Source organism: Lycorma delicatula, chromosome 1 (assembly GCF_047948215.1).
Source record: "Lycorma delicatula isolate Av1 chromosome 1, ASM4794821v1, whole genome shotgun sequence".
NCBI lineage: Eukaryota > Metazoa > Arthropoda > Insecta > Hemiptera > Fulgoridae > Lycorma > Lycorma delicatula.
Genome location: NC_134455.1, coordinates 53,915,046 through 53,940,416, shown reverse-complemented (window position 1 = coordinate 53,940,416; position 25,371 = coordinate 53,915,046). Strand labels below are relative to the sequence as shown.

The following is a 25,371-nucleotide window of genomic DNA, read 5'->3' as shown; positions in this document are numbered from 1 at the left end:
CTCCTGCTTCGTCCAACTTTAGTAATTGTACTTCGCAAATAACAAAATTCTTCTACCTCCATAATCTTTTCTCCTCCTATTTTCACATTCAGTGGTTCATCTCTGTTATTTCTACTACGTTTCATTACTTTGTTTTGTTCTTGTTTATTTTCACGCGATAGTTCTTGCGTAGGACTTCATCTATGCCGTTCATTGTTTCTTCTAAATCCTATTTACTTTCGGCTAGAATTACTACATCGTCACCAAATCGCAGCATCTTTATCTTTTCACCTTGTACTGTTACTCCGAATCTAAATTGTTCTTTAACATCATTAACTGCTAGTTCCATTTAAAGATTAAAAGTAACGGAGATAGGGAACATGCTTGTCGGACTCCCTTTCTTATTACGGCTTCTTTCTTTTGTTCTTCAATTGTTACTGTTGCTGTTTGGTTCCTGTACATGTAAGCAATTGTTCTTCTATCTCTGTATTTGAACCCTAATTTTTTTAAAATGCTGAACAGTTTATTCCAGTCTATGTTATCGATTGCCTTTTCTAGGTCTATAAACGCCAAGTATGTTGGTTTGTTTTTCTTTAATCTTCCTTCTACTATAATTCTGAGGCCTAAAATCGCTTCCCTTGTCACTATACTTTTCCTGAAACCTAATTGGTCTTCTCCTAACATTTCCTCCACTCACCTCTAAATTCGTCTGTATAGAATTCTAGTTTTTCTAGATTTTTGATGCATGACTAGTTAAACTAATTGTTCTGTATTCTTCACATTTATCTGACCCTGCTTTCTTTGGTATCATTACTATAACACTTTTTTTGAAGTCTGACGGAAATTCCCCTTTTTCATAAATATTACACACCAATTTGTATAATCTATCAATCGCTTCCTCACCTACACTGCGCAGTAATTCTACAGGTATTCCGTCTATTCCAGGAGTCTTTCTGCCATTTAAATCTTTTAATGCTCTCTTAAATTCAGATCTCAGTATTGTTTCTCCCATTTCATCCTCCTCAACTTCCTCTTCTTCCTCTATAACACCATTTTCTAATTCATTTCCTCCGTATAACTCTTCAATATATTCCACCCATCTATCGACTTTACCTTTCGTATTATCTATTGGTGTACCATCTTTGTTTAACACATTATTAGATTTTAAATTATGTACCCCAAAATTTTCCTTAACTTTCCTATATGCTCCCTCTAATTTTACTGTCTTTTACCATTCTCCCATTCTTCTTCTACATTTTCTACCTTATCTTTTTTACTCATACCTCTTGAGATGTCCTCCTCAAAAATCTTCTTTACCTCCTCTTCCTCAAGCTTCTCTAAATTCCACCGATTCATCTGACACCTTTTCTTCAGGTTTTTAAACCCCAATCTACATTTCATTATCACCAAATTATGGTCGCTATCAATGTCTGCTTCAGGGTAAGTTTTGCAGTCAACGAGTTGATTTCTAAATCTTTGCTTAACCATCATATAATCTGTCTGATACCTTGCAGTATCGCCTGGCTTTTTTCAAGTGTATATTCTTCTATTATGATTTTTAAATTGGGTGTTGGCAATTACTAAATTATACTTCGTGCAAAACTCTATATGTCGGTCCTCTCTTTCACTTTTGCCCAGCCCGTATTCACCCACTATATTTCCTTCCTTGCCTTTTCCAATGTTTGCATTCCAATCTCCAACTATTATTACATATTCATCTCCTTTTACGTCTTTAATTGCTTAATCAATCTCTTCGTTTACACATTCTACCTCATCATCATCATGGGCGCTTGTAGGCATATAGACGTTAACAATCGTTGTCGGTTTAGGTTTTGATTTTATCCTTATTACAATGACTCTATCGCTATGCGTCTTGAATTACTCCACTCTCCTCCCTATCTTCTTGTTCATCACGAAACCTACTCCTGCCTGCCCATTAGTTGACGCTGAGTTAATTACTCTAAAATCAGCTGACCAAAAGTCGCCTTCCTCTTCCCACCGAACCTCTCTATTTCCTGCTATATCCACAATTACCCTATCCATTTCCCTTTTTAAATTTTCTACCCTACCAACCTTATTTAAGCTTCTAACATTCCACGCTCCGACTCGTAGAATGTTATTTTTTAGTTTTCTGGTGACCCCTTCCTTAGTAGTCCCCACCCGGAGATCCGAACGGGGGACTATATATATGGCTCTCAACAGATACCTCTCCGATATGGTTGCACCTTCGGTCCAGCTACTCTATATCCCTGAGCACTGAAGTCCCCTCACCAACGGCAAGGTCTCATGATTCATAGAGGAAGTCAAAGATATTTAGTAAAAATTAGGGAATTTAGAAATTATGTTAATTTAAAAAATTACTGTTACATATAAACTGATTTATATGTTAAATGTCTACAAGAGTATCACTAAAATTGGTTTTAGCGAAATTACGTTACGTGGAATCCAAGTTTATCGGTTAAAAATCATGACGATAATATATTTACGAATTGAAGGTAGTGTTTTGACAATAAGAAATTTCGTATTATAAAGACAGACTAAGAAGTTACACTCGTGTTCATGTGTATCAAAATGTGAGTTTATAAACAAGTCTCAGTGATCTTTAAAAATTAACATGCGTGCGTTACCTGTCTAAATGCGAGTTGAAAATAATATTTGCATAATATGAGTAAGTAATCAGGCTAATTTAAAATGAAATGAATAAAAAAAATTGCGTGCTATTAATGAAAGTTGGTGTTGATTTTCTTGAGATGTAAATAGTTACAAGTAGCGAACGGAGCTTTTAAAATTATTCATTCTTCGGCTTCATCGATGACGTTCTACTCGTGTAAAGCACATTCGACAGCTTTCCAAACAGTAAAGTAATAATTTTTATTTATTATGCACACTTGTTTAGTAATATTTGATTTCAACTTTAAACCTCAATTGAGTATGAAAGCAGATGAAAACTAGCATCACCAGGAATTACAGAATACTCAATGCAGTAGGAAACCTATTGTCAAACTCATCATTTATTAATATTAGTAACCTCAGTGTCAAAAATGAAATTGAACATCATATCAACAGCCATTTTTATTGCAGAAAGGACGCCATCTGTTAAGTAATTTTTTATTGTAGTATTTAGGTAACTGTAGGTATGATTAAAAAAGGCAAAGATTAGGTTTTCCTTATATTTCAAATAATATTAAATACCTACAACACTAGTTCAAAAATTAAATAGATACCTACATTTTACGGTAAAAAATGACTGTATTCAAACTAATTTAATTTTGCAACCAAGAGCCTTAGCGAAACGAATAAAAATAAAATTAAAGCTTGAATACTCTACCTTTTGACAGTATATTTACTTCAGATCTCAAAAATCATCAAATTAAAAAAAAAAACAGTGAGAAGAAAACTTTAAAAAATTTGAAATATGCGTTTTAATTACTCTCATTTAAAATGTAAGTTTCAACTCAGAAATACGATATGCCACGTTTACAAACAATAAATGCAATTGCTGTTTTTAAGAGCGCATATTAAAAACAGCAACTGCAATTGTTATTTTTAGCAAACGGTAAGTTTAAAAATTTTGGTGGGTGCTAGAAAATTGTTGGTCTCAATGTGGGCGGTAGGCAAAACGGTTTGAGAAAAAATAACTAACGTGATAGAGGGTTAACGTAAACATTCGCGTTTAGAATCAGCCATCTCGCCGGAAGCGAAACGGAAGTAAAGTGATGAATCAGGAAGAATCCGACATGAGGTGAGCAGTATGAGATCACAAAGGAACGTGTTAATTTCATGAGAATTATCAGTTTTCTTATTGTTCGTGAAATAATTAATTGTACTAGAGGTCCAAAAGGAAATACAAAAACTTTCAGTGGTCTTAACGTCGAGGTAATCAATGACATCCAATCGCAAAAGATTCTTGGATTAAAGAAAAAAAACTAATTTGCTGTATGTGTCGGAACTTCACAGCACTCTCGATACTTCAAAGAGCGTTGTGATTTGTAGCGATCTACTTAAATGTTTTAAGCAGAGAATTGTGGAGGAGTTGTCAACGCAGATACAGTGCCGAAGTCTGAACATGAGAAGAAATGGCGAAATTCTACCTTCTGCTTCTCATGTCTTCGCTTTTAATAGACCGATACTTCCAGCGAAAGCGCGCGGTAGTTTGCAATTGCTAACTTTCGTACCGCAATCCATGCGATTCTTCAGGTATGAGCGATTAAGTCCCGCTGTGATTCGATATGAGAGACCGCAAATATGCACGGGTGATAAAAAGACTCATGAAGGGGAATCCGCAAGGATCTTCTAGTCTGCGACAACTGCAAAGAACAGCATTTATGACGTTCAAGAAACTGACCTATTTCAAAGATGGAATAACTGTTCAGAAAGTTATAACCTCACAGATTTTTAGCTCTTTTGAAGCTAAAAAATTTTAAACAGCCGTCTAACTAGAGCGAGAACAAGTGCTCAGGCACCGATTATTTTTTCTACCGCAAGTGTTGATGCAGATCAGTTTCTCAGTAACCTCGATTCGGCGTTAGCTAGAATGATAGAGAGAATAATCGACAATAAAATAAAATCACTCTCTTAAAAGGAAGCTATGAGACCACCATAGTTACAGCCGCAATGAAATTATAAAATATAAATAAAAGAACAGAAAAAAAGGGAAGAAAAACTTGTATTTAAGGTACAACAATAGTCTGACAGATGAATTTGTTAAGAAGGCTTTGGAATCCCCTAAGGAGGATTTGAGCCACGTTCTTCGAGACGGTCTCGTAAACAAAACCACAGAGACCACCTAAAAACAACACAAGTAGTGCCTTTTTCCCCTTTTTCAAGGCGGCGGCCGGTGCACCCAAAGTAGTAGGGCTCTGTTGCCGGTGAGACAAGTGTCGCTCCTAATCCCGCCTTTAAATTGGCGCCTACACAGGGTGTCGAGCCATGCCCATCCAGTTTTCCGCTTTCTTCATTTCCGACTCGAAGTTTGGGAGTTACACGGGCGGGAATACAACACCGAGATTAGATGCCTAATATAAACGAGTCGATTCTACAATGGAATCAATGGATATTTATCAAATATTCTTGAGCTCCAACGCTTGGTGCATGATGTGGACTTCATGTGTTATTTATTTATTTAATTTTAGCCCATTCCTTTATAATCGTCATGGTATCATCCTAACCAATGGTTCCATGGTACCATCCTAAAATCTATTTAATTCGTAACCGAAATGAGATTTTACGTGAATTTTAATTTAAATATACATAAAATACGGTTATTACATTACTAGAAGCAGTTAAAGAAAATATAATACTAAATAACTGATAGGCTTTTGCTTCAACCTTCAGACTAATTTTCTGTATTTCAAATATGTGTCATATTTAATAAGTTTTTTCTATTCTTTGTTGTTAACAATCTGTATTTTACTTAGTAGTTGTGTTATTTAATAAACCTTTAATGAATTATAGGTAAAAGGTTCTGAATTCAGTTATTAAGTAGTATCTTTTAAACATATTTTTACCATCGAAAACCATCCAATTTTTTATTACACTCCATTGGACAATAATGAAGATTTTTCTAGTTCCATACAAATAAAATAATTTATCTCATATTATTCAATTCATTCTATTTACATTATTAACTCTGATTTTCTTTTTAATCAATTTTTATTATACATCAATATATAGTTAAATATTATAACTTAATACTCTCGTTATTTAAAATGTTTGGAAAGTGAATATGTTTGTAACAAATATTTCTTTGTAATATCAACCTTTAGTAAATTTTTGTAGAATGTTTACTGATATCTTGCGTTTAACTGATTATACATAAAATTAGTATTTTAAAAAACATAGATGTAATCAATGGTAATGAATCAATTATTGTTTAATGGTAGTGTAGTAAATTGTCCTTTATAAAAATCATCAAACCTTCAAAAAATCGTATATTTTTTTAAAAACCGTATTGATATTAACAACAATAATATAAATAATAATACTCGTAATAATAATAAGGAATATTTTACGTTTGTTATAATGAAAAGGGCATTGCTTATTTAAAAAAAAAAATTAAAAAAAAAAGAAATAATACAATTTATATTATAAAACATTTATCCAATTTCTTTTTAAAATGTTAAAAAAATTTGTGTCTTACCACTAAATTTTAGTTGAAACAAAATTTAACTGAAAAAAATGATAACGAACATTAGTTTTACACGAATTAAGTGAAAAATTTCCTTAATTTAATTTTAAATTTACTGAAACGTAAAACATTAGTTAAATCACTCCAAATGTCCTAGTTATAGATGATATTAGATTGAATAATGGATGCATCAAGAAGATAGATACATTGACAAAAACACTCAACTGTAGTTTATATTCATTTCATTTATGATTTAATACGTTAATTTTACTTATTTATTTGTGTTCTTATACTGGATAAATCTTAGGTAACAAAAAATATTAATTTTATTATGGGATAATTTATTTAAGTTGTCATTGCTGTTTACTGTACCGTCAAATCATATCAGAATTTTTTTATATTATTTCTTCATATCATTAAGTATTCACAAATGACAAATTACTAAATTACTAAAAACAAATAGACGCGTTATTATAAATGTGTAAAAAGATAAGTTATTACATTAATAATCATACTGGTAACCGAGTATATAATAATAATATATCTGGTTTGAAATTATTTATAAAGGAATTAATCTCTAATATAAATTGAAACAGATAAAAAGTGAATTTATTTCACCGTGAGTTACTGTTATAGTGCCGTTAAAGTAGAATACGATGCGGTCGAAGTAATGTATGTCCGCGATACATGAGTGAGGCACATTAAGCAGTAATGCAACAGCTTTACAAGAATTTATAGAGGTAGTATTATCCTGCCAAAGGCTTCATTCTTCTGAACTGTGTGTCCATTTAATTTTAAATAAATTTCATCTAGCCGATATAAGGTTTGACAATTGATAACATTTTTTTTTTCTTATTACACTTATATATCTTCCTATTCTACTCGAATGTAATAAATAAATATTAAAGTAGAATAAAAACCGGTACTAATAGGAGGGTTTGAAATTGTCAATTGCGGTTTATTTTTGTTGAAAAATAGGGTACTTAGAATTGTTCAAGCTGTATGAAATTATTCGTCTAACTACACTTCAACTTTGTTAATCATATATGCGATAAATTAAATGTAAAAACACCCGAAAGATATGTATTATTGGAATTTAATTTTTTAAGACGTGAAGAATTTTCCGGTCTACAATATGTTCGACTGCGCATGTAATTATTCTACACGGTAAAATTACTCTAGTTTCAGCTGATTTCACTGTATTTATTATAATGAAATTTAGTTTTCAATTGTAGAATAATTTAAATAGCCGTTTTATTTATTTTCAGTGTTTGTCATTTTGATATATAATAAAAATTGTTGTATTTATAATTCTTTACTTTTTAAGTCGTTCATTTTTCATAATTATAGTTTATATGTTAAAATTTCAATGTCAAACAAATTCTTTGTATGAAGCGTAATAATAATTTTATGATCAACCTTTCGACTTGAAAAAAAGGGGATGTTATGGGTGACAGGGAGGTATGCTAATTTGTATTTATGGTTTAATAATATTTTAATTTTGACCCGATGAGAATTAATTAATAAGTAATATAGAATATTAATTGTGAAAATAGTTTTATATTAGTTAAAATCCTAAGTAGGAGTCATAAAATCATTGTTTTGTAAATTTATATTTGGAAAAATGTTAGACACAAGGCAACCGATATTAAGTTTATTTTACAATGGAAATTTTTCAGAAGATTCGTAGCAACGCAACTCCCTCACTGCAGTGACTGGGTAGTGAGGACATTTAGGAAATATTTTGTAAAAGTAATTTATATTAACATATGTAAGTAATTATGTGGTTGATAAAAACAAATTATTATAATAGTTTTTTAAAAGGAAAATTCAATTTGTTTCATAAATTATTATTGCAGCCCGTCGTTGTTTATTTTTCAGTTTCGATTTTCCGTACTCCTTTCTTAGGCCTTTGAGACTACGCTAGTGTACATTAAGCTAACGTAGTTTTTTGATTTAATTTAATGTTAATAACAAAATTAAGACAAATAGAAAATATTTTTACTGTCCCATTACAATATTATTAAATTATTTTAGTTCATAATGTAATTCTTTTTGCTTGCGTTTCACTTCTTAATGGGATTTGATCTTCAATCTCCAGTAGTACATTTTAAAAAGTTCATTATATAGTTTCTTTAACAGTTATATGGCCTCTTATATAGTATTATTTAATATAAATATAACATTTACTATTTAAATACCTGAAATCAAAAGTATAAAATTGCTTATTATTCAGTTTTTGAGATTATTTATGTATCATGAAAAAGAACCACATATGAATGGGATTAATCTTTTAAATCTTAACAGCAATCCAGATTTTAGTATTATTTTCAAAAAATCGAACAAATTTTCATGAAACTATTAAATACATGTTATCTATTTGTTTAATATATAGTAATATTCTGTATATATATATATATATATATATATATATATGTATATATAAAGAAAATATATTCGATAATTTAGTAAAAAAAAATATTTTGAATAAAATGAATTTTATTTCACTGCATTTTAATAGCATCTTACACTTTTACATTATGTATCATTTAATTATAATTTGTTTTTATATCTATAATAATTAAATTAATTATTTATCTCTATTAGAATTTTGTAATAATGTTACTTACAATGCAATGTTGCGAAAGCTTATCAGGACATTCCTTGAGATGCAGTCTGGCTGTATAATTTATACATGGTGTTATAGAACCTACCCCGTCGTTGTATTGGCCGCACTGATAGCAACGCAAAGCCAGTGATGGAACCACTGTATAACAGAAAAATAATTAATTATTAACTTAAGCAAATATGTTATTTAATTTATTTTTATTAATCTTTTATGTACACATTTGGAAAACCATCTTTATAAACAAATACACACACACACACACACACACGAAGGCATTATATTGTTAGGTACTGATAAACGTTTGGTTACTGTCTATTTGGAATATAAATATAATAAGTAATTATAATACATACAGATGACGTAACATAATTTTAAACTGTTGATTAAGTTCATCTTCATTCGAATTTTTAATATTTTTAGGAGTTTGTTTTTCCTGATTTTTTCTTTTATTGTGGTTCTCCACAATAAAAGTTTTTTTATTTCAGTTTATTCTTCGTCTATGAGTGTTTGCTTTATCTCTCTTGTTTTACAACTGTGCTTTTAACTAGACGTTTTTTTCTACCAAAAAAATAATAACCACAATTTAAAAAAGTAGACTGTAAGAATTTTGTTTATAATAAAACAACGCCAAATGATTCGACATACGTGTATCTAAAAATAACTATAATCATTGCTTTTACGTTCCACTTTGCCATCGGGTGCTGCTACCTAGTGAGGGCTAGAGTCTAACGGCAAGCTTGGTCAGGCCATCTGATCACGCCATGTCCTACGTCATAATGCTGCAGGGAGGGGTCATTATGAGGTAGCGACTTATTCTTTCGGCGCTCGAATCTGATCCAAGGCGGTCACGTCATACTCTTAGCCCGGATGGACTCCATTCTTTGTTCGGATGAACGTTAGCTTTAATGTTTTATTAAATTTTATATTTTTTATTTTTATATGTCAAGTTATACGTTATGTTACAATTCATTTCATTAACTGTCAGGACGACAATTCATTAAACCATTATTCAGCAAGCAACAAGGCGTTGTCTTCATTCATCTCCTATGAACATACAGTCCAAACTCGCTCTAAAATCTACCACAACGTGTTACGGTATTCTGGCGAGATCGTTCGTAACAATTGCCTATAAAAAGTATAAAATCATAATAAAATTTTAGACAGATACTAGAATAGCCCGAGAACTCATTGCTGTAACTCAAAAAATGGAACATACAAGCATAGATCTATTACGTAATTATTTTATGATCCTGCTCTCAACAACATGAAATAGCCTGTTCAGTAAGTAAAGATTTCCTACTTATATCACACACTTTATTATCTCTCTATCCCAGTTTAGTTTCTCTATACAAGTGCTAAAAATTTACAGCTTTTATCAGAATCCAAGGATATATTATTGAATAATCTGTACAACGATTAGTGATTAAAATAAAATAAAAAAAATGTAATATATATTCTGAAGCCTATCTTATTAAAATATTTAATTATAGATAAAATATATAATTAAGGTAAGTGTTCTACCTCAGAAGTTAAGCTCAGATTTTCGATACTGGGAACTTTAAAGAAAAAGCATTTCTCATCTGAATAACTGATTAAATCGCAGTTACTTTGTTGTATCATTTATGAATATGAGAAAAAGTAGAAGATCAAATGTAGTGGTGTGCCTTCAATAACTGTTTGTTATATATTATTATATTTATATCTTGGAATTTAAATTTGTAATTTTATTGTCGCCCATTTATTCGTTTGTAGATTACTGAAGTAAACTCCGATAAGAAAGGAAGTTATTTAAAATATATTTCTGTTTAATTCACAACGTCAAAGTTCATTGAAGAAGTATATTAATTATGATTTATCAGATTAAAACTTTAAACAAAAATCAATTTTTTTCTGTTTTCTAAAGCAATACAAATATTATAGATGAATTAATTAAAACCAGTATTTTTTCTGTGATTTTTAAGAAATGATATTATAAATCACAAAATATTCTTCAGGAATTAACTATTTTATCAACATTTCCGACAATATGATTAGAACAAATCCTTTGCTAGTGTTTGAGGTGACAGAACTAGGGAAGTTTTTTGAAACTTTCTGGGTAGTAAAGCTTTACCTCTAAATTTCTTTGAAGGTAACAGGATCTATTTAATAATAGGTATCTGAGATAAGGTCATAACTGAAGTACTTTTTCAATTTAGTTTTTAAATCGCCCCGCCTGCAGCAATAATGCGCCTTTTGCTGCATTAATTAACATTTAAGTTATTTATGATACTAACAATTTTAATTTCCAGAAACGATAAAAATGAAAATTGTTGTAGTAAAATTATTCGTGTAAGCTATATGGTTTAGAATCAACATATCTACAATTAATAACTTTCAGTAATTCTCTTGGTTTGATCAATTGTTTCTTTCAAGCAATTCAAACTTACATAGATTTTGAAATGATGCAATTATATTTCATTAGGGAAGTTCTTTCAGAAGTTTTACCAAGATTATATCAATTGTAAATAATTACGCATGATACCTAGGGCTTTTCAGTAGATTCCATAATTATTTACCATAAAAATTCAGCATATTGCCTAATTAAAATTTAAACAAAGTGTTTAATTTATAAACCAAAATCAAAATATTTCTAAATTATTTTTCTTAAAAAATAAAGAAGAAAAGAAGCAAATCCTTGTAATTTCACTGAAGGGATGTTGATGGGGGAAGGGATGAAAAATTAATTTTAATTTTTTTCCATATTATATTTCCACTTATTTTAATTGGTTAGGGCTGTTAAAAATTATGTTGACAATGTTAGATACAAAATTGAAAGTCTAATGACGTTAATTTATTTTAAAATGGTTTTTCCCTTAATGATAATATTTATTTCATATTTGAAACGGGCTACAAGAAATCAGATAATTTGAATAAAACTTTTCATTATGTAATGAACAATTTTTGTTAGTTAATAGTGTAAAATAATGGCAATCTCAGTTATATAATTGTGGTGACCATAAAAAACAATTAATTTTAAATAATTAAGGAAAACAAAACGGAAAAACCGTTGTTATCTACAAATCTACAAATTCAGAAAGGTACACTACAATATAACATATAACTTACTTGAGGCTTATGTACACACGCATCTGTAAGTAATATTTATTTCGTGATAATAAAAAAAAAAATACACGTGTAAATAACAAAACTAAGAGAATTAATTTTAATATTAAAGTTAAATAATTTGGATTACATTAAACATTTTATTCAATAATTTTTAATTTTTTTTAATGGAGGAATCTAAAAAAAATATTTTTCTGATTCTTTTTCCGAAATAAGTTATCGATAATTGGGAAGTAGTTCTGATCTTTGGGAAATTTTATCAGTATATTACAGTCAATGATACCAAATTTGTACGTATGATTTTTCAAAGTTATAAGGAAGAACATCAAGTACCAATGAGAGGAATATTATATAGCTCAAGTCCTTTTTTATAATAATTATTTTGAATAAATACCTGTTTAGGGTGTTTATTTAATTCTACGTTTGTAGTATAGAAATTTTTAAGGGGTTATTTAAACAAGGAAAAAGTTATAGTAAATAAAAAATTAAAACAACAAAATAAAGTTTTTATTAAACATCATTATTCCCTATGAAATATATGTTCAAATTTATAGTTTATATTTTACATTTCAGTGTAATAAACACTCTTATCAATTTAAAGTTTGTGCTAAGTTGGAATAAAATCCTTTAAATTAATAGATCTAATTTATAAAATTAATTAATTTTAAAAATGTTATTTTTACTTTATGATATAAAAGTTAAATATAACTTTATATCAAATGAAAACTGTCTGTGGATTTAATATTCAAAAAATTAATCTTAAATTTTTGGTAAAGAATGTTTCTTTAAAATGTTATGAATTGCATTAAAAACTATTTAAATAAATTTCGTTTTGATAAATGACACTAAAATCCTCAAAATTTAACAAGTGTAGTGTTACATGAAAAAATAACACCTTGATAATACCATTTAAAGAAGAAGATTATTATTATTACTTCAAATGATGAAAATAATACGTGAGAAATTAAAATAATAATTCACAATATCACTGCATTGCAGATAATAAAAAAATGATAGCATCATTAATTTTATAGTCCTGCCATTTCACTATTTCTTTGACATTCAATTTTCTGTAAAACTCAAATTATCTCGTAATATTTTTAAATATAAAATTTCATTTAAATGTAAAATTCTAGTTTCATGACCTGGCACACATATCCTTTATTTCCTCGTACAACATATTTTTATTCCCGTATTTTAAATTAGGTTTCAATTTAATAAGAAAGAAAATAATTAAATTTATATAAAAAAGTAGAAAAAAATAAGTGTTTTCCTTTTAATAAACGTTCTAATTTTGTTTAATCTAAAAGTTAGCTTGAATTACCTTAAAATGAAATTATTACATAACAATACTTAAAAATTTAAAATTCTGGCTAAAATAAATGTAGTGTGTATAGAATTTTTAATGAATTTTTAAATTTAATTATATATTTACTAAAATAGCACGTTTAAATATAGTTTAAACGTGCTATTTTAATAAGAATAAAGGCTTATAATAAAAAAGCTTATTGGCTTTTAGAGAAGCAGTTTCTGTTAAGTAAGGAAATTTTTTCTATTTCATCGTAAACATAACTGGTCTAATTAAAAATATAATAGCTATCAGTAAAAACTCATCAGCATTGTGATTTACATTTATGGTAATCACAGCAAACAATGTAATCGGAAAAACTAGTAGAATAATTGTTTTACGTAGAAATACTACGAGTAGATAAACTAAAATATATTACTTATAATTAATTCGGTATGGAAATAAGGTACTGTTGGTGTTAAAGTAGCGTGTTCAACTAAACGTTAAATATTCTACAATAAATAGCTTTACTTTGTTAAATAATTAATATAAATAAAAACTGACATCGTAGGTATGGTTTTTATAATGAAGAAGGGTGGTTTTTAATCGAAATAAAATTATGATGGACTGTTTTAATAACAGTTCGATAGAGATTTAATCATCTGTTTATAATTTAACGTTTTATGTACAGTGTTAATTTACCATGAGATTTTATTAACGATAAAAATATTATTAATAAATTATAATTATCCCTTAAAAAACCCTACCTCACATAAAAAGCTTATACTTTTATTTCAATGCAGCTATTATTAATTGAAAACATATTTACAATCTACACAATATTTATGAATAGCACTTATAACTTAAAGAACTTAATAAAAGTATCATATGTATGTCTATTTATGTTTGTATATTGGTATATCTCTGTACGCATCATGTAAGCAATAACCAAAAATGAATCAGTTATTCAGTAAATTTTATCGTACGATTTCGAATAAGAAAAAAATAGATTGTTTTTCAGTCAATTGCTTATTTTATGTTCTTGATTACAAAATATAACAAAAGTTATTCAAACGAGCTCTTCTTTGCTATAACATAGTATAATAAGTCTGTTCTTTTCGTACATCGAATCGTGTTAAGAGAAAATATATGATTGAATATTAATAAAAAAATCTTGGTTACTGAGAATTACAAGGCATTTTTGAAAACAGGATCGACCGGCTACATTTACAGCATCTAAATATTATACATATTAAACTATAACACTTGTCGACCATATGCATAAATATTACCTGATCACGAGATAATTTCGCTCATCACGACCATTTAATAAACATTTATCACACGATTTTAATAATGCTTTATACTAACTGCATGAAATCAATAACTCGTATGAAAAAGAGAAAACTATTTAACTTATCACATATTTTGCAATTTATTTTCCAAAGAGATAATTTATATTTAAATTATAAAATTCTTTGTTTATAAATAAAACAAACGTTTATTGAAATAAATAGATTTATTTATAAGTTATATATAAGGTTTTGAAAGATTTTTTTATTCCAGAAAACATGCTTTCCAGCGATCAATACAAAACCAATAACATCTTCTCTTCCTAATAATAATATTACAAGATCTATTGATTACAAATCTTTTATTCAATTAAAAATACAATTTATTAAAATATTATTCAGCTTAAATAAAAAAATTATATTTTGTAACTGTTTTTCGTTTTACAATTATTTATTATGATTGACAATCAGTATTTAATTTACTATCATTTATTGTACTTTCATTTACTATCATTTTATGATCAGCTACATAAAATGAAGTAAATAAATCCAAAAATGAACATCAGAAATATTAAATGTGTCAATATAAGTTTTACACCTTTTAAAGACAGCATAGAAAACATATATTAAGAGGGAACTTCTTCTGTAGGTATTTTTCCGGGAGTCGTAAAGTATTCTTATTGGTGATAATTGTAACACATATTTTTATAATATTTAAGTGAATTATTTTTTGTAAAAAGGATAAACCATGTAAACTTTTACTAAAAACCAAAGTGGTAAAATTTAATTGAATTTTTACATTCATTCTTCACGTACTGATTTGCACTAAAAACTCCTTGCCATTTTAACAGATTATTTCTTTTTAAAAACTCACGGTAAGACTCTGCTTAAAGATAAAGCTTAACTTTTTTTTTACCAGAATTGAATGTTATCGATAATCCTCCAAAACTTAATTTAAAACTATGATCACATATTCCTGCAGCATATAATTGTACGTGTATATCAAATTGAGTTAGAATCTGTTTCAAACTTAATCTCCCGACACAGCAATCCTCTTATATAACCGCAGTAGTTATATCCAAATCGATGAGTTGCTACTGGTATTTTATGTGTTCATTTTCCAAACGAAGAAACACGATTAATAGTATTTTGTGTAATAAAATATTACGGTGATAAAGAAATAACTTGGTACACTGTAAAAATATTGAGATTACTACTAGCAGATATTATTTTAACGTAATCAAAACTTGTAGTATTTGTTGAAACAATTGGACAGTTATAGAATTAAGTGATTTATAGAATTAAGCTGATTCTTATTTTATTACATTTTTTTAAGAAAGTGATGTCCAACAAAAAAACGATACAAAAAAATTATTTTATTTTTTATAGCAGTTACAAATTACGATTCTCAGTTTTATTAAAAGCAAAATTTAACAATTTTCGTGTATTTAAAGGTAACGGATGAAAGTTATCAGCTAACATAAAGGATCAGCATTTATACATATTCCCCTCAGTATCATACACCATTATTTATACATGTTCCAGCATTTATACATATTGCCCTTTATACATATTCTGGGGATTATAATACAGACGTTTAAGTGGTGAAGAAAATTTTGCTATTGTTGATAAAAGGTTTGGCAATTTTAGTTTGGTATAAAAACGATAGTTCTCGATACCATCACTGTATGGAGCTTTACAGTAATTGAAATGTTATGTAAAAATATAATAGAACAGAAAGTATTTAGTGAAATTAATATATAAACTGGGTTAGTTGACACTGAAAATACAGTTTTCTAGTTACAAGTTGTCAGTTGTATCGGATCATAAGTGTTTTTCATTAAACTTTTTTATGAAATATTATTTAATTAATATACTTAACAAAAGGACCTTGAGATTCTACTTAAAACAGTATTTAAAAATTTCATATTTAAAAAAAATGTTAGTTTATGAATTAATTAATTTTTTTAAAGAAAAATATACTGAAAGGATAAATATTGGTACAGGCATTGTCATTAAACAGAGCATAAAATGGATTCAGTGAGAGTAGTGTATTTTACTTGGAACCATGTTTTACTGAGCTGACAAGATAATGACAAAAGACTGCATAAAATTGATTATTCCTGCTTATAATTCATGGTATTTCATTAATAATTTTCATTTATGAATTGTAACTAGATATTTATTTGAATTCTGTTAAATATATAAAATTTCTTTAATAAATTCGAGCTTATGAAGTCAATATTATTAAATAACTTACGGTTTTGTAATAAGACAGGTTTCTTCCCTTTCTTTAGGCTCGTGAAGCATTTCTCCCCTCATTTTCTGCTCTATAAATTACAGTCTACCATTTCACAAATTTTGTTGATGCAATGATTACTTTTGCGTAGTCTATCTGTAATCTATGTTACAGATCTATGAACAATATTGTTTGGTTAAGATTTTTAATTATTATTAATTTTTTTTTTTAATTTGATGCAACAATACTTTTATTAGTTACCTATTTGGTGACTTGTAAACTTTAACGCTGAAATTTGAATAATTTACAAAAATCACACAATGATATACTTAAAGACCAGAATATCTTGACAATAGCAGAGTATTTAAATAGAAGAAAAGTGAGATATATACTTAAGAGATTAGAAATGTTTTACCCGGGTGAATAATTGATATAATTCTTATATTTTGGATACAATTCCGAACGCATAATTAAGCGAATTATAGAATATGAATTTTAACATTTAAGAAAAAGTTATCCCTTGTTGACGGACAGAAAAACGTTAAATATTATTAAAAAATATTAACTTCAATATTTTTTATGTTTACGACAGAGGAACAGAACTATTAAGATTTTACGAAACAGACTGGCTATTTAAAAGCAACAGATTAAATCGGGTAGAGAGAGAGACATTTATTTGAGTATGCCAATGAAGTTTTGAAATAGAGAAATTTGGAAACCAAATTATTTATCGAATAACAACAAAATAATTATCACTGATATTTAAATATTAATCGAATAAAAGTTTTTTTTTTCTGAACTCAGTTTATTTATTTATTTTCCTACCACTCATACATTAGTATTAATTTGTTAGTTATATTTGCTTACCGGTAAACTTAGATTAGCTGAAATATTTACACAAATTTTTTACCTACAAATATTGCTTTAGAAATCCTTTTTTTCCGACAATTGGAGTGATGATCAGGCAATTTTAAATTCCTAAAAGGAGAGGAATACAAAATAGCATTGTTAAAAGTTTCTTAGAAATCTGATCAAAAAGAAAAATATTCGTATAACTGGATGAACATTCTGTTTTTTTTTCTGCGAAGGGGAAACCTTTAACAGACACCCTTGTGGTCTTATACCCTGTAGTAGTGTGGAACTGTCCCTTGCGAGCCTACTCACTAAATTCCCTCCCACTCTATAACAATGGATGCTGGGTCTATCTTACGGTACAGCACCCGAAATTCATTTGTGTTCTCCATCCGCACCTCCTTTTCTAGCCACACATCTCTAACTTAGAGATCCTGTGGAATTTTTTTAACTTCGATCTCTGAAGGGAGATTCAGAGGTAGTTACTCACACCCTGAATATCTTCCACCAAATTAGTTCAGGTGATCTTAACCAGCATCGTGGACACCGCATGCCATGACCGTTTGGTCTGAAGCATAATCCCAGTAAGTTAGTTCTTTGAGGTAAGCATGCCGAATTTCCTCCTGCATGTTTTCCTATGCTGTAGGAATCGATCACACGTGAATATCGTGTGTTCCGCGGTGTCCTCCTCCCCGCAGTAATCACATTCCTCTAAGGATCTCAGCATTGGCTCGCACAAGTATTCATTGAACATCAGTAACCGGTAAGAAACTGGGTCAAATCGTGCCTTAGGTCACCGTGTTTTCTCTATAGCCATCACTGGAGGCCCAGAATCAGTCTGTACGTTCATCTGTCTTTTGTCGACTTATATCATCTCTTCTGTTACCTGCGGACAAGCGATGTCTCCGTATCCGCCTTACCCATTTTTCTGTACGCCCTTTTCCAAATGAGAAGATCCAGGAACTCAAGTCCGACCACTACACCCGTGGCATCGCCTGAGACGGTCCTGTACCCACAGCATACACAGTCCTGTGCATTCTGCTAAGAATTGCACGGGGTCTTCCTCTTTGCAGTTTGACTAACCAGACTGGGGCTTCATACAGTGCTTTCATGATTACAACCTGAGACAAGATATTCCGCTTCGATGTGCGAAGACCCTCGACTGGCCTGTTGGCCATTATCCAACCGATCGTGGAAGCCGCTTACTTGGATTTGACCGAAACTTTTTCTACGTGCTTCTGGAACATCGCGTTCTTGACTATACATAACCCAAGGTACTTCGAAATTAACATATTTATTTTATTTATTTTGTTGCATAATTATTTTATGGGTTAGTTGGATGCCTTAATTGTGTGATGAACTCACTCTAACACCAGGTAGGACAGTGATTAGATCAGCTGAATCGAGTGGTCCTGTTTAGGACCTGATAAAATAATTTACGATTGTAGGTTCCGAGATAGGCGCGGTACGCCGATATGAATGTCGCATGTTGCATTTACATCGGTAGTATCTTTACAGCGGCAAGATGAGATATGTCTTGAGACCATGAAAATGACCTCCGGTAAAGCCCTTAAGCTAGGTAGGGAGGGGATGACGGTCGGATCCGTCACGTGGTGGGTGTGTTCCCCTCGGGATCAAGATGCAGTGGTACGATGAATCGACTATAAATGAAGTCGAGGTCAACTTATGCCTACGATAGACTACGACCACTTATGTCTTCTCCAGCAAAAACTGAAGCCCGATCTCCCGTAAGCGCGAATCAATATTTAGTGTCCATCATCGCCAGTTCGGACTTCACTGTCACCATGAATGCCAAGTCGTCAGTGAACCCAGTAAGGGCTGCCCCAACGGGAAGCGCGAAGGAAAGTACTTCTTCTTACACCACAACTCGTTCTGATCCGTACCTCTCCCTCGGTGGAAATACTAGTCGCCAATCTCTCGGAGAGGTAACACTGGATTATCCTTCTTAGATACTGACACCCCGAGTCTTCAATTCCCAGAATATCTTTCCGCACGGTACACTGTTGAACGTATTTTTTCCAACAAAGAGGATCACTGCCGGAATCAAACACATTGCCTTGAGATTCAAAAAAGCACTTCTGCCTACGCCGGTATAACCTCTCAGATAAATATTACCTAATCTTAAGAATCAGTAAGATTCTTACGAACCTAAAACTAATTAGTTAATTCTTTCAAACCTTCAGCATTTACCAGTTTAGCAACCAATAAAACATAATTAAAAAGCTAAATTTATTTTGATGTGTCTTTTTATCGAAATAGTCAAAGATTTGTTTAATCATTATCTATTATCTCCCATTCTATAAATATGACCAAAAATTCTTAGATTTCTATTCTTTATTGTTAATTCTATTTTTTCCAGATTTTCATAAATTTCAGTGGTACTTGTAAGTATGTATTACTGATCTTCTGTTATTGTTGGGCCGTACATTTTCCTATGGATTTTCATTTCTAATTTTAATATCTCGTTACAAGAGATAATTTGTAAATATTCAGTTCTATATAAAGCTTGGGGTAGAATTTTCGTTATGTTTTTTTTTTTGTTATGAATGTTTGGGATCTTGGAAAGGGTTTCATCCATTTTTTTTGTTGTTTTATTTATATTTGCTTCTTTATCTATTCCATTTGGAGGTTATGATTTATCCTAAATACGTATACTTTTTTTAATCTTTTAATAAGTTATTTTTTTATGAAATTTTAATCTTTTCGTTAAATTTTTAGATCGAAAGTTATAGTACTATTCTGTTTTTTCAAACAAAATTTGTAGACCAGTCTTATTTACGCACTTTTCTAGTTCTACCATTTTGTTTCTGGCTTTTTCTTTCGTTTGGCTAATATTACCACATCTCTGCAAATTGTTAATCCTTGCAAAACTACTTTTAACTCCTATTTTAATATTTTTATCTATTTTTTATTTCTTTAGTTTTGTTCTCCATTCTCTTTAAACTTTTTCTAAGGTGCAATTAAATAAATAAGGGGATATTCCATCTCCTTGCCTGACACCCATCTTAATTTCAAAGGACTCAGACAATACTCCTATAAATTTAACTTTAGAACGTTTCAATTAACGTTTACTTTATGATATTTAAATTTTTGGGTTCAATTTTCAATTCTTTTAATATTTTATTAAATGATGATTCTCTATGAATTGAATCGTATGCTTTTCCGAAGCCTACAAAAATCGTGATCATTTCAGGATAATTACTTTTAAAATAATTTAATAACATTTTTAAGTTAAAAATTTGTTTTACACAAATTCTACTTGGCTAATTTTATAATATTTTGAAATTCCTCGAGCTCTTTCTTTACTATTACCAGTATTCTATTTTGTAGATCTATGCATAATATTTTACAAGGTACTGATAGGAGAGTTATGGCTCTATAATTTTATTATTGCAATTTTATAACATAACAAAATCAGTATGCAAAGTATAAAAAACAGACAAAGCATTTTGTGATTGTTAGTAGAACTGTATAATTTCGTTCTTATATAGTATATTAGTATTTATAAATATTTATATATTTCGTTATTTATATATTTATTTTATTGTTTTTATATATATACATTCGTTTTTATATGCTCGCATTAACTGTATTTGTGTAACAATTTCTCTTTTAAAAATAATCAACCCTGTACTGGTAACATACTTGTTCACTTTTGTTAATTTAGATTTACACTTAAAGTTTTATAAGTGTAAAGAACACCATCCGATACTCTTAAGATAATTAAATTTAAACATAAATTGAGAAAAATTATCCACTGAAAAGTAACTCGTCTCTGACTAGAAGAAATAAACCTGTCTATTAACAAAATTGTTACAAATAGTTATTCTATGCCTGTATACACAGTCATGGTTGACTAACAGAATACACATTTCTAAGAAATTAAATTATTAATCCATTATTTTTTCGTTATTTTTTGAACTGGATTAATCATATATTTAATTTTGTTTAGGAGACTATGCATTTACGGTTACGAATTGTGTAGTCTGGTAATTTTTGAACGGTCATACATTTAATTTTAGTTTAGCTAAGCTTCTCTCTTACCAGTTACATATTGTTTACGTGTATTGTTGAGTACGTGCAAACATAAAAGCAGGAAATGGACGTTTGCAAGTTAACTGACAGTAATTTCTGCTTCTCTCGGTTTCACTTGTGAAAAAATAAATTGATAAACTTCAGTAAATTGGAATTTTATTTTTAGAAAAGGAACTTGAAAATTTAATTTAGACGTGTACACTTCTGTTAGTTACAAAATTTAGAAAGCATGTACAAAATATAAAAGTTATTTTTTTAACTCCAGCAAATGCGTTAGTAATTAATAATAGTTTTCAATAAATAAAATTACACAAACAGTATATGGTATGAAATCTATGAAGCCGTTGGAAGTAAGACAGCAAGTAATATTCTTTTATATACATTAAAAATTAAATTGTTCGGATGGCCAATCTTTCCCATTATCTGAATGAAATAGGGACTTATTCCAACAAAAAAAAAAAAAACTGATTTTAATCTCTTAAGTTATTGAATGCGAATAGTTGTCAAATTTACTTTACCAACTTTTAAAGAGTCGGTATTATTCATAAGACTATGATGAAAGGGAAGTAATTCACAGATAATAAATTCAAAGAAAGCTTTTAGACAAGTTATTTTTTAAATTTGCCTTGAATTTCCGCTTAATGAAACTAGAATAAGAAAGGTTATTTAGAAGTGCCATGCAAATTATTATAAGTGTTGTGGAATTATTTCTTTTGACTACAAGAACAATTAAGTATATTAAATTTTCTATGAGGTAATGATGGGAACTGACTTATTTTTTGCTTACTAAAGCAATTAAGTTTGCAAAATGTTTATTCTTGTTAAATCACAAATTTACAGTAAAAGATTGCATCTTAATTTTAATAATAAAAAATGCTTTTATAATTATAAAACTGTGTTTGGGTCTAGAACGAGTTAATAGTTATTTTGATAGTGAATGAACGTGTTTAACCCAACAGCGCTTACGTGTATATCTTTAAAATATGCCGTTTTTTTAAATGTTAAATTTAAAAAAAGATTTTTAGAGAAAACGGATTGTCATTCGGTTTTTCGCAGTTAGAATTCTAATAAGTTTAGTTAGTAATATTAGTATTATTTATATTAATGTCAGAAAATAAGAAACTGAACCTCTCTTACTCAAAAATTATATTCGAAATCACGCTCAAATATTTATGTAAGCTTAAGCAGTTTTCAAATATATAATTATAAAAATGAACTGAATTTAAAAAAAAATTAAGTAACTTGATTTAATCAGATTATCAGTAAAAAAATAATTTTTTTTTCTGTTTCTGGGTAAGTACTCCAGTGAAGAGTCACCTCTTATTTGATGTTATAACTAATTGCTAATTATTTTATATTCGATCACTTTCAAATTTATCCATTTTATTCATAATAGTCGTTTAATCGTACAGAGGTTTCAAATTAAACTACCAAGTAAGGTGTTGTAACAGAGGCCCTTGGTTTGCAAAAAACAGTAAGATACACGAATATTTAGTTTTAAGAACATCCAGGAAGAAATAAAATGTTTCAATTCAAATAGTAGGAACTGAAACTTAACAACCAGGTGAATAAATCACTTAAATTTGAACCTCGTAGGGGACGATAATGACGTAGAAAATTAAAACTGCTACACGTTCAGGACCTATAGTGTCTTAAGTATAAATACAAGTGTGAGTGTTGTGCATTATCTCTTATATTTTTATTTTGAAATTTATTGCATTTTCTTTTCTTTTTCTTCTCATTATTTAATCGTTTTTCTTGCTATTTATGACTTTTTATTATTTTTTCTTCTGCTCTTAGGTGTTAAATGTTCATAATTACAAAGTGTTTGAGCTGCTTGCTGCTAACGTTTTTGTAATAATAGTCCATAATTTTTGGAAGTTTCGCTGGGAACTCCTCATTATGTGATTGCGAGTGTGATCCAAATTAGATACTATAAATTAAAAATTATTAGATTATTAGGTTAGATTAGCTAATATTGGTTTGAGCAATTAAATTAATTGCATAATTTTTTTAAAGTGAATCGATGTCTTTAAAACGTTAGCTTACCGTTAATTAGGTCTTTATTGGGATGACCCACCGGGTTGGTCTAGTGGTGAACGCGTCTTCCTAAATCAGCTGATTTGGAAGTCAAGAGTTCCAGCTTTCAAATCCTAGTAAAGCCAGCTATTTTTACACGGATTTGAATACTAGATCGTGGATACCGGTGTTCTTTGGTGGTTGGGTTTCAATTAACTACACATCTCAGGAATGGTCGAACTGAGAATGTACAAGATTACACTTCATTTACACTCATACATATCATCCTCGTTCATCCTCTGAAGTATTATCTGAACGGTAGTTACCGGAGGCTAAACAAGAAAGAAAGAAGGTCTTTATTGGGATTTTATATATTTTCGCGTACAATATTTTCTGAAGATAATGTTTACTCTGTGCAAACGTGATCCGCATACTAACGTCTTTTTTTTTATCATGGTCGTTTTCTTTTACTGATGTATGTTCATTGAATTTAATCATCCCTCAGTATTCGTAATAATAACTTCAAAAGTTCATGCAGAAGAATTTATTATTCCATATTTTGGAGTTTCCTTTTTTAATTGCTTTTTATAAATAAAATTCTCTTGAAATGGTGTAGTGGTCTTTGTCAAATATTTAAGTCTATTTCAATAATATAAAAAACGATAAGCGTGTCTTACTACATTTTTCCCAAGATATCCCTGTTAAAGGTATAATGAACTCTTTTCTCATTTCATGGTAAAAAAACCTTCTTATTAATAATAATTTTCTACATAAAATTTCAGATTAAATTGACTTATTTCATAAGTCAATAAAAGGAAACCCAGTTTTTTTTAATTTATTAAATACACCCTAGAAATATAATGTACACGGTATAAGCAGTGTTTGATTTAAATAAACAAGAGCGTCAGTGAATGTTGTGATTAAAACTCTTGTGAAAATAAATACAAGTATATAGTAGTACGTCACATATTTCGCAATCATTCATTTTCTCTAAGAAAAGCAAACCAGTACGTGTAAAGTCAAGCAAATATATGCTGGTCGAGGTCACATTGTAGCAAAGTAGATTTTTGAAAATAAAATATCAGAGTTGTGTATTTTATGTTTATATGAATGTTTTGTACATATTGCGAGCTTAGGCAAACATGTTTAAACACTGAAACATGTCGGTACTGCATTATATCTTTACTGAAATATTTATATTTCACGTATATTGTGTGGCAATACTGAATTAAATTTTGTTCTCGTCACGCATTACCTCACACTTTTCTATTTCCATATACAGTTAACGATTGGTATTTAAGAAGAGTGAAAAGGATTTAAACAAATGCTCTCTTAATTTAAATGAATATGTATAGGGTGTGAATTAAGTCACCGACGGTAGAAAAAAAGGGTGGTTCTGTATTACTTAGCACAGTGATAGCTTTTCTCTTTCTAAAAACCTAGTTTTTATTATTATAGATACTTTCTTATAAACATAAACTACTTTGTCAGTAGGTTGCATTTAAACAACTTGAATACCGGTAGGACGAGAAAAAATATTACTAATATCTTTAAAGATCTTTATTTTATTATTATTTTTTTAAAAATGGTAAAAGTTTTTGCAATAGAATATTCAGAAAATGGTATTTTTATGATTATTTATAAAATATCTATAATCATTTTATGTGATTGTTAAATTTAATTAATTGGTTGTTGGCATTTTTAAAAGAAAGACAAAACATAATTAATGATTTATGACTAAAAAAAAAAAAAAAACACAAATATGAGGCATCAAATAAACATAAACAA

The 25,371-nt window shown here is 29.2% G+C and overlaps 1 protein-coding gene across 1 annotated transcript in view; it reads right to left on the bottom strand.

The window, feature by feature from the left end:
• Positions 1-18,686, bottom strand: part of LOC142317505 (uncharacterized) — a 290,424-nt gene extending 271,738 nt beyond the window's left edge. Inside the window, exons 1-2 of the mRNA XM_075354066.1 lie at positions 18,521-18,686; positions 8,737-8,873 (exon numbers count right to left, since the gene is read on the bottom strand). Coding sequence (XP_075210181.1) covers positions 8,737-8,873; positions 18,521-18,686 — 303 coding nt within the window. The remainder of the gene's footprint in view (positions 1-8,736; positions 8,874-18,520) is intronic.
• Positions 18,687-25,371: the final 6,685 nt, after the last annotated feature.